The following is a 13,691-nucleotide window of genomic DNA, read 5'->3' on the forward strand; positions in this document are numbered from 1 at the left end:
AGATTCATTCACACCAAAGCAGCATGTAAAGTTATATGCTGCTTCCTTGTTTTTGCGGGAAGAAAGGGATGAACCAGGATAGAAAAAGGAGACCAATTTGAGTTAGACTCTTGTTTTGCTGACAGACAGCCCTGCTTACGTTTTAGCAGAGCCAGGCAGAAGCATGTAGCTATATTTCACAAGTTCTAAGAGTCCCCTTTTTGAAACAGTTTGACATACTACAGCTTTGTGATAAGGAGATTCATGAAAGTTCCTTCAACTGACCGGCACTGAAGGGACTAGAAGTCTGAATACCACAGGCAGAAGGTAAGAATCCTTTTCTGCAGGGGGCTCAAAGTCTTTTTACTTTTAATTATTCTCACACCATCTTCTGTGGGTACCTCACCAACAGAGGTTAGTGGCTTTCTCTCAATGTGACAACACAGTTAAGTTAAGCCCAGCTGAGACTTGACACTGAACAATCTCACTTTAGAGCTCACACGTTCACTGTCCCCTTGGCAAGAAATGCCTCTGCTGTTATGTGAGAATGATGCAAACAGTCACTCACTTGCTTCCTGCAGCTTTGATTCCTTTTCCGCAAGGCAGGCAGACGTGCCTAGGGCTTTTACTGGTTTAAAAACCCACTCTCAGGGGTCCAGCAAGTTGGCAAATGAAGGGAGCAACTGTCACCTAGTAAAATTCTAATACGCACATTAGATTTTAATTTGTTTTAAACCAGCTATCAAGCATCCCATTTTGGAACATTAGTCTTCCAATGTTCTCACCCTGCCAAATTCCCCAACAGGCCAATTGGAGTTCATGTGGGTACATTAATAACTCTGTTATTCATGTCAAGCAGCTCTATGAAAGCAACACACAAAGCACAGGGAACAAACAGCATAAAACTGATCTATTTCTGCAATGAATTTTATTGAATCCAAAAGTCATATTCCTTTATGAGAAATAAGAAACTGAAATCAAGTTGTACAACCACGCATCATGAGATAAACCAGTGATAAGGTCTGGTCAGATCATACCAGAGCAGATACCGTTTATACCACAGCCCACATGGAGATGTTTTTTTTCAATACAAACAGTAACAGCGGCAACACAATGGCCACAAAATGAGACCATAAGTGCACTTGAATTTTTGGTGAGTTCTGGCTAGTCTCTCACAAGCCTGTCATTCTTTTCTTGCTAGCCAGGTAAACAGAACCCATCTGCTAATGCCAGAAACTTCAAAGCTCTTAATTCAGCTGGAAATAACTACAGTTGAGGGCCTTTTTCCTAGCTAGCTACGTCCTGATTTAGAGTGGTCTAGCAAGTTAATTTCAATATAACAAAACATTCCATCTGACTGGCTGCATCATGCTGGTGACAGGGGCAGGTTTAATGGGTTGTGTGCTCAGAGGCTGGGCTTCCTGGCTGGCCTTCCATCTCTGTACCTTGGTCCTGAGCATTCTGAGACTCAGTCAGCTGAGGATAAAAGGGACCTACCAGCCAGTTGAGGGGCGTGTTGTTAATAAGATAATCCATCACATCATCTAAGGATTCCTTCATTTTCTGCAGCTTCCCCTTGCTAGAAGTGAGGAGGCTGTCAGACACCTCCTCAAAGGAGGCAGCATTGTGGAACACTGAGTAGATGTCGCTTGCCATCACCCCCAAGTGGTTGGCTTGATCTTGGATGTTCTGTGGTAACCCTTGGATGTTGGACAGGAGGGTGTGGCATGTAGTCTGGAGTTGCTGAGTCAGGTTGCGGGCAATAGCAAGAGTACACGACTCGATGTGCTAAAAATCAAACAAACTTAAGAATTAGCAGTGGATCCAACAGTGCTATGTATAAATTAGCTCAATCACAGTAAGCTGGTTATGTGTCTATTGCATGTGTCGATTCTTTGACTTCTTAAAATCCTCATAACAATGCTGAGTGTAGCAGTATTATTCACATTTCATAGACAGGAACATAAGCTTAAAGTTTAAGTAAAAAGCTCCAGTTAATAGCTGGAAAATAGCTAAGTGGGGATTAGAACTAGCACCTGAGGCCAGGCGCGGTGGCTCACGCCTGTAATCCTAGCACTCTGGGAGGCCGAGGTGGGTGGATCGCTCGAGGTCAGGAGTTCGAGACCAGCCTAAGCAAGAGCGAGACCCTGTCTCTACTAAAAAATAGAAAGAAATGATCTGACCAACTAAAAATATATATAGAAAAAATTAGCCGGGCATGGTGGCGCATGCCTGTAGTCCCAGCTCCTCGGGAGGCTGAGGCAGTAGACTCACTTAAACCCAGGAGTTTGAGGTTGCTGTGAGTGAGGCTGAAGCCATGGCACTCACTCTAGCCCGGGCAACAGAGCGAGACTCTGTCTAAAAAAAAAAAAAAAAAAAAAAAGAACTAGCACCTGAGTCTCAAAGTTCATCATTTTAAACTGAAGAAGCATAACGGGTAGAGGAGACCAGACAGAATGAAAATATATACTCCATGATAGTAGCATAATTTAGATAGTCCCTCTTCAAATAAGATGGTATGAGCAAACAATTAATATTGATTTCAAATGTAAATGCATATTAGCTTTTGGGACACAAAGAACCACTTTTTAGGACTACAAGATGCTATTTCTTCTGTCTAGAACATTAGTCCTCTTCTTGCCCTTTCACCTAGTTTATTCACCATTAGTTCCCGGCTTATTGCTCATCTCTTCCAAGAAGCCACGTGACGCGAGCAGCCCCACTCCAAGGCTGCCTGAGGTAGCCTTCCTATATATTCTCATAGCACTGTATTTATGCTGTCAAAAACACTGACGGGATAGCCGCCTGTATCCCCTGTTAGTCTGTGCCCATTCTCGGGGCAAAGCCCTTGTTTCCCATTTGGTCATATGTCATTCAGGGCATATGCATACCTGTAGGTTATTATATAAAGTTATTCCCTCCCCAGTTTTGCTTTTCTGCCACATAACAAGCCACCAGTATACAATTACTGTTCGAGCTTTTGATAGAGTATTTTAAGAGGAATTATGAAAATATTGAAATGAAAAATCGGAGAAAAACTTCTTCACAAGCTGTAGTAAATGACTCTGTCCCAGTCATCTTACCTCCACACAGTGGGATTCGTCGGTGTCGTCACGGCCAAGGCTTCTCTTCCACTCCACCCATGAGACATAGAGCTTGTCCTGAGCATCCAGAATCTTCTGGTTGGCACTATGCACATTCTTTCTGGCAAGTTCAATCTAGAACACATTGAAACACGACAAAGGAACAAACTGTCAGACATTCACGTTAGCCTGTTTGCAGGTCTATGATGTAAATCAGATAACATACAAACTAAGAATTTCCATGACAGTTTAATGAGAGCTATTTCTGCTGTCATTGTTATTTATTATCAATATGTATAAGTTAACCAAGTATTAGTAGCTCTTTACTGCCTCTATTTAACTATTAAACCACTGACTCCAAATTTACCTCCAGTTGAGCACAGGTAAGACGACTAAAATTTAATCTGTATGTGTGAAGGATAAATTAGAATTACAAAACAGAAAGAAATTTAACCTTCCTCTTTCCCTGTTGCCAGCCACCTATTTCCCCTTCCAAGAAGAAGTGGTTTTCTTATGGCAGTACAGTTCTGTGCATACTGTTCTGTAACTTGGCAATCTTCAATGGCTAGACAGTAGTCTATTGTGATGTACCAATTTGATTAGTCTTCTATTAGTTGAGGTGCATTACTATAGTCTCCGTCAACTCTAAACAAATATACACACCTGTAGGATAAAAAGCAAATCTGCTCAAGGTATGGGTGTGTTTTTATCTTTCCTAAAACAGTCTCTTCAATTCTCCAGAAGGGCACAAGTGTGGCTCTTTCTCTAAACCACTGCCAACAGCAACTTTCCCAGTGTGACAAGACAAGGGAGGTATTTATATTTGAACCCTCAGAGCAAGATTAGCATTGCTTCATATATTTCAGCTATTTATCTACTTCCTTTTTCTGGGAGTTGTCTGTGTACTCTTTTGTCCATTTTTCTATTGGGCTGTTCATAAAATAAGATTAAAATTTTTGGATTTCATGATTACATTAATTCCCATACCTGGAGATGAACGAACTCACTTCAGGTACCTTACAATGAACTTTTACTCACCAGGTGAACAGTAGAATGGAGCTGAGAAATGGTCTCCTGGCTTTTTTGCTTAGCTTCTTTAACCCTGCTGAGAGCCTGCTGGGAGGCACGTGAGCGAAGCTTGGTAGACAGGGATCCCAGTCTAACATAGTAACTTGGCTTCTGAACCACATCAAATCCTTCGACTTTTTTTGCTTCTTTTTCTGAAGTTAGAAAGAAGGAACGGTGGGGGGGTGGGGGGGCGGGGACAAACAACTTAAGGATCACAGTTATGGGTGATAAGGCCCGGAACTCTAACCTGGGTCTTGACTTTGTAGATTCTACCCAACCACGGAGCAATTATGCACTCAATTTCTGCTCATGTCTGCTGCTGTGCTTGACCACCCTGAACATACTACTGTCTCTGATACACATTCCATGTATCTACACAGGTTTCTTCCCACTAGAGTGAGCTTCCTGAGCAACACAGTACCTGGCACATAGTGGGCACTAATGTGTCTATGATGACAATTCTTTTTAATGACGACTTTGTAAAGCCACTCATTCAAGATAATCCATTTATGGAAAGTATCTGTCAAGGCTAATTTGTCCTAAAGTTTCAAAACTTACTATGTAAAATTCAATATGAAACTTAAGGTTGCTTTAAGAAGGAAAAACCTCTACAGCCAGAAAAATAACTGGTCCCCTGGGGGAGGAAATGAGGATGACTGCAAACAGGCACAACGGATCTTTCAGGGTGGCAGAAATGTTCTAAAACTGGATTATAGTGATGGTTGCACAATCCTGTAAATTTAGGCTGAGGGAAATTACATCTCAATGGAGCTGTTTAAAAAAAAAAAAAAGTTTGGCTGGGCGCGGTGGCTCATGCCTGTAATCCTAGCACTCTGGGAGGCCGAGGCGGGTGGATCACTCGAGGTCAGGAGTTCGACACCAGCCTGAGCATGAGCAAGACCCTGTCTCTACTAAAAATAGAAAGAAATTATCTGGCCAACTAAAATACATATAGAAAAAATTAGCCGGTCATGGTGGCGCATGCCTGTAGTCCCAGCTACTCGGGAGGCTGAGGCAGGAGGATTGCTTGAGCCCAGGAGTTTGAGGTTGCTGTGAGCTAGGCTGACGCCACGGCACTCACTCTAGCCAGGGCAACATAGTGACACTCTGTCTCAAAAAAAAAAAAAAAAAAAAAAAAGTTTAAGATATAAAACATTATTTCAAGACAAAATTCCAATTACCTAGTTCTTCCACAGTGAGAGGGAGGTATTGGTCTACCAACAGCTCTGATTTAGTGAGTGCGTTTTCTACTCCATTGCTCACAAGCTGCATCACCCGACTTCCCAAGACTGTGTTGATGCTGCCGTTGACAACAGACTTAGTCTTCTCCACACTGCCAGTCACTGCTCCTTTGGTCCTGTCCACTACTCCTATGATCGTACTGGCCACAGAATCCTTGGCCCCGGCCACAGTAGTTGTCACAGCATCTTTCGCTCCAGTCACGACACCTTTGGCATTGGCAACAATCTGCAAGTGGAAAAGCAGATCATTCGGCTGGTGAGAAAACAAGCACAAATACATATTTGAGGTCTGAACTAAGACAGCATAGTTAAAGAGTTAAAGAAAGAATCTGGTCCTCTCACTCTCTAGCTTTAGGTCTTGGGCAAGTCACTGAGGTGTGATAAGCCTGAATTTCCCTATCAGGTATCTCTACCCTACCTGCCACTCCTCAAGGATCGCTGGAGGAGCAAATGAGGTAAACAGATATGAAATCTGTCAATTTGTCAAGGTGGTAAGTTTCTGTTTTTTAACTAGATGAACCTTTAGTAACATATAGGGAGCACTCGAGAGAAGAATGGCCTTTTCCATGCTGGCATGCTTATACTGAGAGCAGCTCACGCTTGCCTATGAGCACAGACACAGGTACCATGCACACTCAGCCCTTTTCACACAGCCCTGGAAGGCCCACACACAGGGAGAGATGTCAGTTCTCCATCCTACGGGATGTGCTCTCAGATATCTGCCACTCATATAAAGCTCTCCAAACCACCAGCCTGCCCAAGCTCCCCTCATGATACCCAAAGTTAGCCTAGGGGAATAGCTAGCTCATTTTCCCATCTTGCTCAAGGGTGAAGGAGAAGATGCAAACTAGAATAAAAGATTTCTTTCCTTTTGTGCCTAGGCAACAACACAATTATATCTTTGTATGCTTGACTGAATTCAGTTCTCCTCAAAAACCATACAAGTATTTTTACCACAGAAGACTGATACTAGGGCAGTAAACCAAGTATTAGGGAGTGCTGGGTTGCTGCAAGGGAAACAAAGGAGAAGCTGATTGGGAGGTGATGGTCCAGGTTCCCAATCCAACTGAACTAGCTCACAGTTCTACTTTCTACATTGGAGAAGGGGGATAAGGGAAGGGGAGAAGACATGAAAGATTTCCTCCAGGCATATCTCAGGTATAGAACATAAAGTTTTCACATTTCATAAACTGCTGACTTGTCCAAGATCACACGTGAAAGGGGGACTGAAAACCTAGATCCTGACTAGTCCACCGCCATTTTTATTATAAGAGAAAATGGCTCTGAGCCTTCAGGTGCCCCATCAGGCCCCACACAAACGGTGGTGAAGGCTGGCATTTGAGACAGAGATAACAGCACTACACCCCTTCCACTGGAAAACTTAATTACGAAGATCAAGTTTTCAAGTGGAATTAAGCATACTCCTTAATTCTAGTTATGTGACTAAACGGAAAGAAACAAAACTTTCAGTTTAGTTATTCCTCTAGTGTCCTTTCCAGTACTATTTCATGAAGGGCTAATTCCATTAAGAACAGCTAACAGTTAATGTTAAACTCTTCTAAGTGATAATAAAGTGAAAACAATTAGCTTTTCTTTTTTTTTTTTTGAGACAGAGTCTTACTCTGTTGCCCAGGCTAGAGTGCCATGGCGTCAGCCTAGCTCACAGCAACCTCAAACTCCTGGGCTCAAGCAATCCTTCTGCCTCAGCCTCCGGAGTAGCTGGGACTACAGGCATGTGCCACCATGCCCGGCTAATTTTTTTCTATATATATTTTTAGCTGTCCAAATAATTTCTTTCTATTTTTAGTAGAGACGGGGTCTCACTGTTGCTCAGGCTGGTCTCGAACTCCTGAGCTCAAACGATCCACCTGCCTTGGCCTCCCAGAGTGCTCGGATTACAGGCGTGAGCTGTTGTGCCCAGCCAACAATTAGCTTTTTACATTTATAAATTTAATCTTTTTTTCTTCCAAGTCATTATATTTCTTCAAACTCAGTGAGAGTAAATTATCCACAGAACTAGGTTATCTTGTAAGAACAATACATTTCTTCTCCTAACAGGACAGGTGGAATATGCAAAGGGACAAATGCCCTCTGGTATAATCCAGTCATGCTCCTGGAAAGTACTCACAGGATAGTATAAATTGACATATTTAGTGTTCCAGTGCTGTGAAATAGGCAAGAGAAGAATTTTCTCTTTTTTATCCCTACAGCTGTAGGAAGAAATACTACGTGTTGTTATGGCATGCCATGGGAGATATATGGACTTCTCACAGTGACCTTCCAGGGGCTGCTACCATGTCACATTAGAGGCTACAGAACATGGTAGAAAGATCATTAGAATGAGGGCCATAAAAAGCTAGGACATTTGTGACCTGGTCTAAATACGACTATCTCCAAGTATTAAGTTTTGTTACCTGTGAAATGAACAAACCACCTGATGGCCATATGTATTAGATGCATAATGGTGTATACATGCTAGTTTAAGATAAGTAGGATTTGGCTAGGAAGTCCATTTGGAACTACACACATGGACTTGCTATAAAGGGTTTGCAGCCAAGACAAGCTTGAACTCCCAGACCTATAAACAGTGGTTATATTGCTTTAATAATTACACTAGAAATAAGTAACCCCATTGAATCTGCTGTTTTAACCATTTTAGTGCAAACTTACTGCTATGTGCAAAGTAACTCTTTTCAGCAAAAGGCGGCTACACCAGCTTTTAACCAAAGCCCATCATGGAAGAAAAGTCTATAGTCATTAATCAATTCAAATGATTTCAGAAGATTTGTGTATCTTTTGGAATCGTTAGAAGATTTATCCATTTAGAGTTTATCTTAAAAATTAAACATGCTGTTCATATTATAAAAGCCACATTTGCTTGTAGGCATATAGAAAAAACATGCCACAGAAGAAAGGTGGTTAACTTATTACCTGTTAGTGAGATTATACAGCTTTGACATAGCTCATTCCAAAGTCACATTAAATCCAGTGAGGAAACTGAAGATCACACTATACTTGGCCCTCTAGGTATTAGCATGTAGTCTGTAGGTTAAGGGAAAGACACGTGGGGGTGGGAAAGGGGAGCTGGGGACAGGGAGGCACATGGTCATGGAAAGCTGACAAGAAATCCTTCTCTAAATTATTTGTTAATGCCTCAGGGGAAGGTCTTCCCCAAACTATTATTTACTAGAGCCTTTGGCTTTCAATAACCAACCAAATTTTTTGTTAATTTTAAATAAGGTAACTTTTAATATCATACACAAAATTTACTATTATTCAGCAAAATTTAAAGAAAACGCCCAAAATGGAAAATAACTCACTCTCATCATTGGCACAATCTCATGCAACATAAGTGAAAAACTTAAAGAGAGGCACACAAGCATTCTGAAGGCTGTAGCCAAACTTGCCTACAGTCATGTACTGCCTAATGACATTTTGCCCAAAAATAGACTGCATATTAGACCATGGTCCTGTAAGATTATAATGAAGCTGCTCTATACAGATGTACTATTTTTTATCTTTTATACCATATTTTTACTCTACTTTTTCTATGTTTAGATACACAAATACTTACCATTGTGTTATACTTGCCTATGGTATAGTACAGTAACGTGCTGCAAAGGTTTGTAACCTGGGAGCAATTATACCATATAGCGTAGGTGTGTAGCAGGCTATACCATCTAGGTTTGTGTAAGTACACTCCATAATGTTCTCACCATGACGAAATTGCCTAATGATGCATCTCTCAGAACCTATTCCTGTTGTTAAGTGACACATGACTGTATTTAGATTATGAAAGACACAGAACCAGATTTTTCCCTAACTGGTATCATTCTGTCGTCTTAAAAAAAAAAGTGGACATCTTCTAAACCAAAAGATCACTAGAAGGGATGAGACTATCATTTTTGTCAACATTGACTAGCTGTACCATAGGAATGGCAGTCCCTATCAGCACTGCACCAAGCCAGGTGAGGAAAGAGTCTATATGCTGCCTCGGCATTTATCTAACACCACATGTGAATCAGTTATTTGAGAGCAATTTCATCTGCAGGGGCAAAGCCACAAGTTGAAAGAAAAGTTTTCTAGTCCAAAGGTGGCTAGTTCTTCTCTGCTTCTTAGACATAACCTGACAACAGTTCAGGAAGTAAGAGGGTGGCCATTACTCTTTCAAACACACAACCAGATCCAAGTTGAGGGAACCAATCAGTATTTGCCCATCTGTGGCATGCACAGCCTGTGCTAATAGGTAGAACGTGAAAATATGCGAGGCGTCAAGCTTCAAAACTTTTGTCCCAAGCTCACCTGAGTTGATGGCTGATTCAGGATAGGCAGTCTCTCCTCAATCCTGTCTAGCCCCTTACAGGCATAAGTATTGGCAACCGCAACTAGCAGAATCACAAATGGGAAAATGTTCATTTAAACAGTGTAGGTACAGAATGAACACACATTACTATACCTTATACCTTTTATTTAAAACAAAAAGAAAGAATATTGATCTTTTACCACAACATGCACTGCTGTTTCTCTAGCTCACACAGGAAGAAGCTTGGCAGGTTGCTGGCAACTTTCTTCCACAGACAGAGAAATAAGGGGGTGTGAGGGAGGAGCAGGCAGAGGCAGAGGCAGGCCAGGTAGGAAGCTGGCTAGAAGTTACTTCCTCATTAACTTGTCCCTAATGTTAATGCCAAGAGTAGCCAGGCTTCCCCTGTACCCTCAATTCAGGGAATAAGGTATCTGGAAACTCTCTCAAAATTAGCATTTCCTTGAAGTGTATATTTAAGGCAACTTGAATCTATGCTCCTGGGTTGCAATCCTCAAGCTTAGCCCAAATAAACTCTCTACTTATGTGTAAAAAAAAAAAAAAAAAATTTTAAATTGAAAACATGTCTACACAAAAACTTGTATACAAATGTTCACAGAAGCATTATTCATAATCTACAAAAAGTATAAGTAACCCAAATGTCCATCAACTGAGGAACGAATAACACATTATTTATACAATGAAGTATTATTCCATAATAAAAAGGGATGAGGTACTGATATGATGCCACAACACAAATGAACTTTATTTATTTATTTATTTATTTATTTATTTTTGAGACAGAGTCTCGCTTTGTTGCCCGGGCTAGAGTGAGTGCCGTGGCGTCAGCCTAGCTCACAGCAACCTCAAACTCCTGGGCTTAAGCGATCCTACCGCCTCAGCCTCCCGAGTAGCTGGGACTACAGGCATGCGCCATCATGCCCGGCTAATTTTTTCTGTATATATTTTAGTTGGCCAGATAATTTCGTTCTATTTTTTTAGTAGAGACGGGGTCTCACTCTTGCTCGGGCTGGACAAATGAACTTGAAAAACATTATGCTAAGTAAAAGAAGCCAGTAGCAGGCCGAGTATGGTGGCTCATGACTAAAATCCCAGCACTTAGGGAGGCCAAGGTGGGAGGATCGCTTGAGACCAGGAGTTTAAGACCAGCCTGGGAAACATAGTGAGACCCAGTCTCTGTAAAAAAAAAATTTAAAAATTAGCCAGGTATGGTGGCGTGCACCTGCAGTCCCAGCTATTAATACTTGGGAGGCTGAGGCAGGAAGATCACTTAAGCCCAGAAGTTTGAGGTTGTAGTGAGCAATGATGACATCACTGTACTCTAGCACAGGCAACAAATCCAGACCCTGTCTCAAAAAAAAAAAAAAAAAAAAAAAAAAAAAAGAAGCCAGTAGCAAAAGACCACATATTTCATAAAATATCCAGAATAGGCAAATCTATAAAAACAGAAAGTAGATTAGTAGTTGCCTAAGGGCAATTGGAAGGAAACGGGAAGTGATGGCTAAGGAGCATGAGGTTTCTATTTTTTTTTTTTTTTGGTAAAATATACATAACACAAATCACCATTTTTAAGTATACAATTCAGTGGCATTAAGTTCATTCACAACACTAGACAATCACTACCACTGTCCATTTCCAAAATATTTTCATCATCCCAAACAGAAACCGGTTTGAGATTTCTTTCTAGAGTGATAAAAATGTTCTGAAATTGATTGTAGTAATGATTGCACAACTCTGTGAATATATTAAAAACCATGGAATTGTATACTTTAAATGGGTATATTATATGGTATGTTAATTGCATCCCAATATAAAGATGTTATTAAAAACAAAAAAGAGGCCAGGCACAGTGGCTCACGCCTGTAATCCTAGCACTCTGGGAGGCCAAGGTGGGTGGATCGTTTGAGCTCAGAAGTTCGAGACCAGCCTGAGCAAGAGCGAGACTCTGTCTCTACTAATAGACGGAAATTATATGGACAACTAAAAAAAAACAAACAAACAAACAAACAAAAATATATATATATATAAAGTTAGCCGGGCATAGTGGCGCATGCCTGTAGTCCCAGCTACTCGGGAGGCTGAGGCAGTAGCATTGCTTGAGCCCAAGTTTGAGGTTGCTGTGAGCTAGGCTGATGCCATGACACTCTAGCCTGGGTAACAGAGTGAGACTCTGTCTCAAAAAAAAAAAAAAAAAAAAAAAGAAGTTCATGTTCATACACGTCCCAAGAAAGTCGGTTATTTCAATTCACTCCTGGATGCCTCTTTATGATCTCAGTTGCCAACATAGAAGCATCTCTCGGGAGTTTTTTATTAAAGCGTCATGAACATCTACCATTGCTATGCAGTAGGCCTCCTATGACAATGAGGGTTGCCCCACGGTTTCTATGTAAAGGCAGGATGTGCCTCAGGAAGAGCTGAGTGTGCCCCGATGTTGCCTCTGTGAGCTCAGGGGCTCACCTCTGCCCAGCCAGCCCCTGACTGCACCTTGAGGGACAACTCAGAACTCACTTTGTGGCTCTAGCTTCTGGATGATGGGCAGAGCACTCATCATGGCCACCGAAGTGATGGTCTTCACGCCCTTCTCTGCCATCTCACACACAGACTTCAAGCAGGGATACTGATCCTTTGTGCTGACATAAGCTGAGGACACGAGGTCGTACGTGGAGCTCACCAAGGGTAGGTTAGCCACCCTAGTCACCACGCTCTGCAACCGAAGGGCAGGGACAGTTATTAACTTCTCGAAACAGAAAGGGAGAGAAAGGAGTCAAGAAACGGCTATTTAAAAGTCATACCGGTTGTGGATCAACTGCAACAGGTGCCATTTTTCTTCCTGGAGACAGAAGTTATCTGCGAAAGAGAAATTTATTTCAGGACACTGGGATAAGACTCTCCTAGATTCATTCCCCCAACCCAAGCAAATGTTCAAGTAGAGAAAAATTCAAGATAACGTAGAGTAGTCTTCTGCACTTCTTAGTTTAGACTAAGTACAATGGCAAGAAGTGCTCCGAGGCATTGAGAAACATTTCAGGACGCGTTTAAAAGTTCATTTAGTAACCCCAACGACCCACACCCACACGAAACGCCCGCGGCAGAGCTGCCGGGGAAGGACCTGCAGGGTCGCCGCCCACCACTGTCGGGCGAGGCAGCGCTCCCTCGGGCCACCCGGGTCCCCGCTCTACACCGAAAGGGTAAGCACCGCCCTGGAGGAGGACGTCGGGCGCCAGTATCGACTGCCCCACTGTCGCTGTGCACCCCTTAAAATCCTGCCTGAAGACGATTTTCTAACGCGTTTTCCTTTAAATATCGTCCCGTTGGGACAAATGGAAATTGTTTCCCCACAACCATCCAGGGAGGGCAAGAGATACAAAGCCCAGCGCAGAAAAGAAGCCTCAACCAACAAAAGCCAGGGTCGAAAGCGCGGGTCCGGGAGGCCGCCCCTTCCCAGCCAGGACCCGGAAGCTGCCAGACTGGCGGGTCCCCGGGCCACTGGCCCCGAGTGGAGCAGGGCAGCGGCCTCCAGCCCCGGAAGAGCCCCCCGCCCCCATCTCAGCACCGCAGGCGCACCGAGGGGACGCGCACCCACCGGCCGACGGCAGCGAAGACGCGAGCGCAGGCGACTCCCGCAACCAGCTCCCGCAACTCCGACCGTGCGAAGAGCGCGGTTCCCGGGCTCCCGAGCTATATACCCCGTTGACCGCCCCTCCCCCGCGCCACGTGACTAGCGGCCCCGGGGACAAGGAACAGCTGGTAGCAAAGCCCGAGTGTAGCCCCCGGCCACTTGCGGGGTCCTTCCCCTCACTGCTGGCCCGCCGAGAGGGGTGGGGGCCGCAGTCGGGGTGAGGGGGGAGTCCTGCCTGGGTGAAGGGCCCAGCCTGGGAGGAGAGGAGCCTGCCGGCAGGGGAGGAGAGGTCCCACTGGAGGGGGACCCCTGTCTAGGGGGGGCCTGCCTGAGTGAGGGGTCTGTCGGGGGAGCGGGTCTTGGGGAGGGCTGCCTGGGGC

The 13,691-nt window shown here is 43.5% G+C and overlaps 1 protein-coding gene across 2 annotated transcripts; it reads right to left on the reverse strand.

Moving 5' to 3' along the window:
- Positions 1 to 882: 882 nt before the first annotated feature.
- Positions 883 to 13,362, reverse strand: PLIN2 (perilipin 2). Of its 2 annotated transcripts, none has more exons than XM_069474234.1 (8): positions 13,276 to 13,362; positions 12,485 to 12,539; positions 12,201 to 12,396; positions 9,674 to 9,756; positions 5,312 to 5,597; positions 4,101 to 4,282; positions 3,063 to 3,197; positions 883 to 1,767 (listed from the first exon to the last, which is right to left on the reverse strand). In XM_069474234.1, the coding sequence occupies exons 2-8, from the start codon at positions 12,512 to 12,514 to the stop codon at positions 1,369 to 1,371; spliced, it is 1,311 nt and encodes a 436-aa protein (XP_069330335.1). In that variant the 5' UTR covers positions 12,515 to 12,539; positions 13,276 to 13,362; the 3' UTR covers positions 883 to 1,368. The 2 variants fall into 2 exon arrangements, with proteins under 2 accessions (XP_069330335.1, XP_069330336.1); XM_069474235.1 differs by having other exon boundaries at positions 13,257 to 13,362.
- Positions 13,363 to 13,691: the final 329 nt, after the last annotated feature.

This window comes from Eulemur rufifrons, chromosome 7 (genome assembly GCF_041146395.1).
Source record: "Eulemur rufifrons isolate Redbay chromosome 7, OSU_ERuf_1, whole genome shotgun sequence".
Taxonomy (NCBI): Eukaryota; Metazoa; Chordata; class Mammalia; order Primates; family Lemuridae; genus Eulemur; species Eulemur rufifrons.

Coding starts and splice junctions, on each gene's coding strand:
- PLIN2 (XM_069474234.1), bottom strand. CDS start 12,514: ATGGCACCTGTTGCAGTTGATCCACAACCG. Junction 12,397..12,484: donor TTGCAGTTGATCCACAACCG/GTATGACTTTTA, acceptor CTTCGGTTGCAG/AGCGTGGTGACTAGGGTGGC. Junction 9,757..12,200: donor CCAGAAGCTAGAGCCACAAA/GTGAGTTCTGAG, acceptor TGATTCTGCTAG/TTGCGGTTGCCAATACTTAT.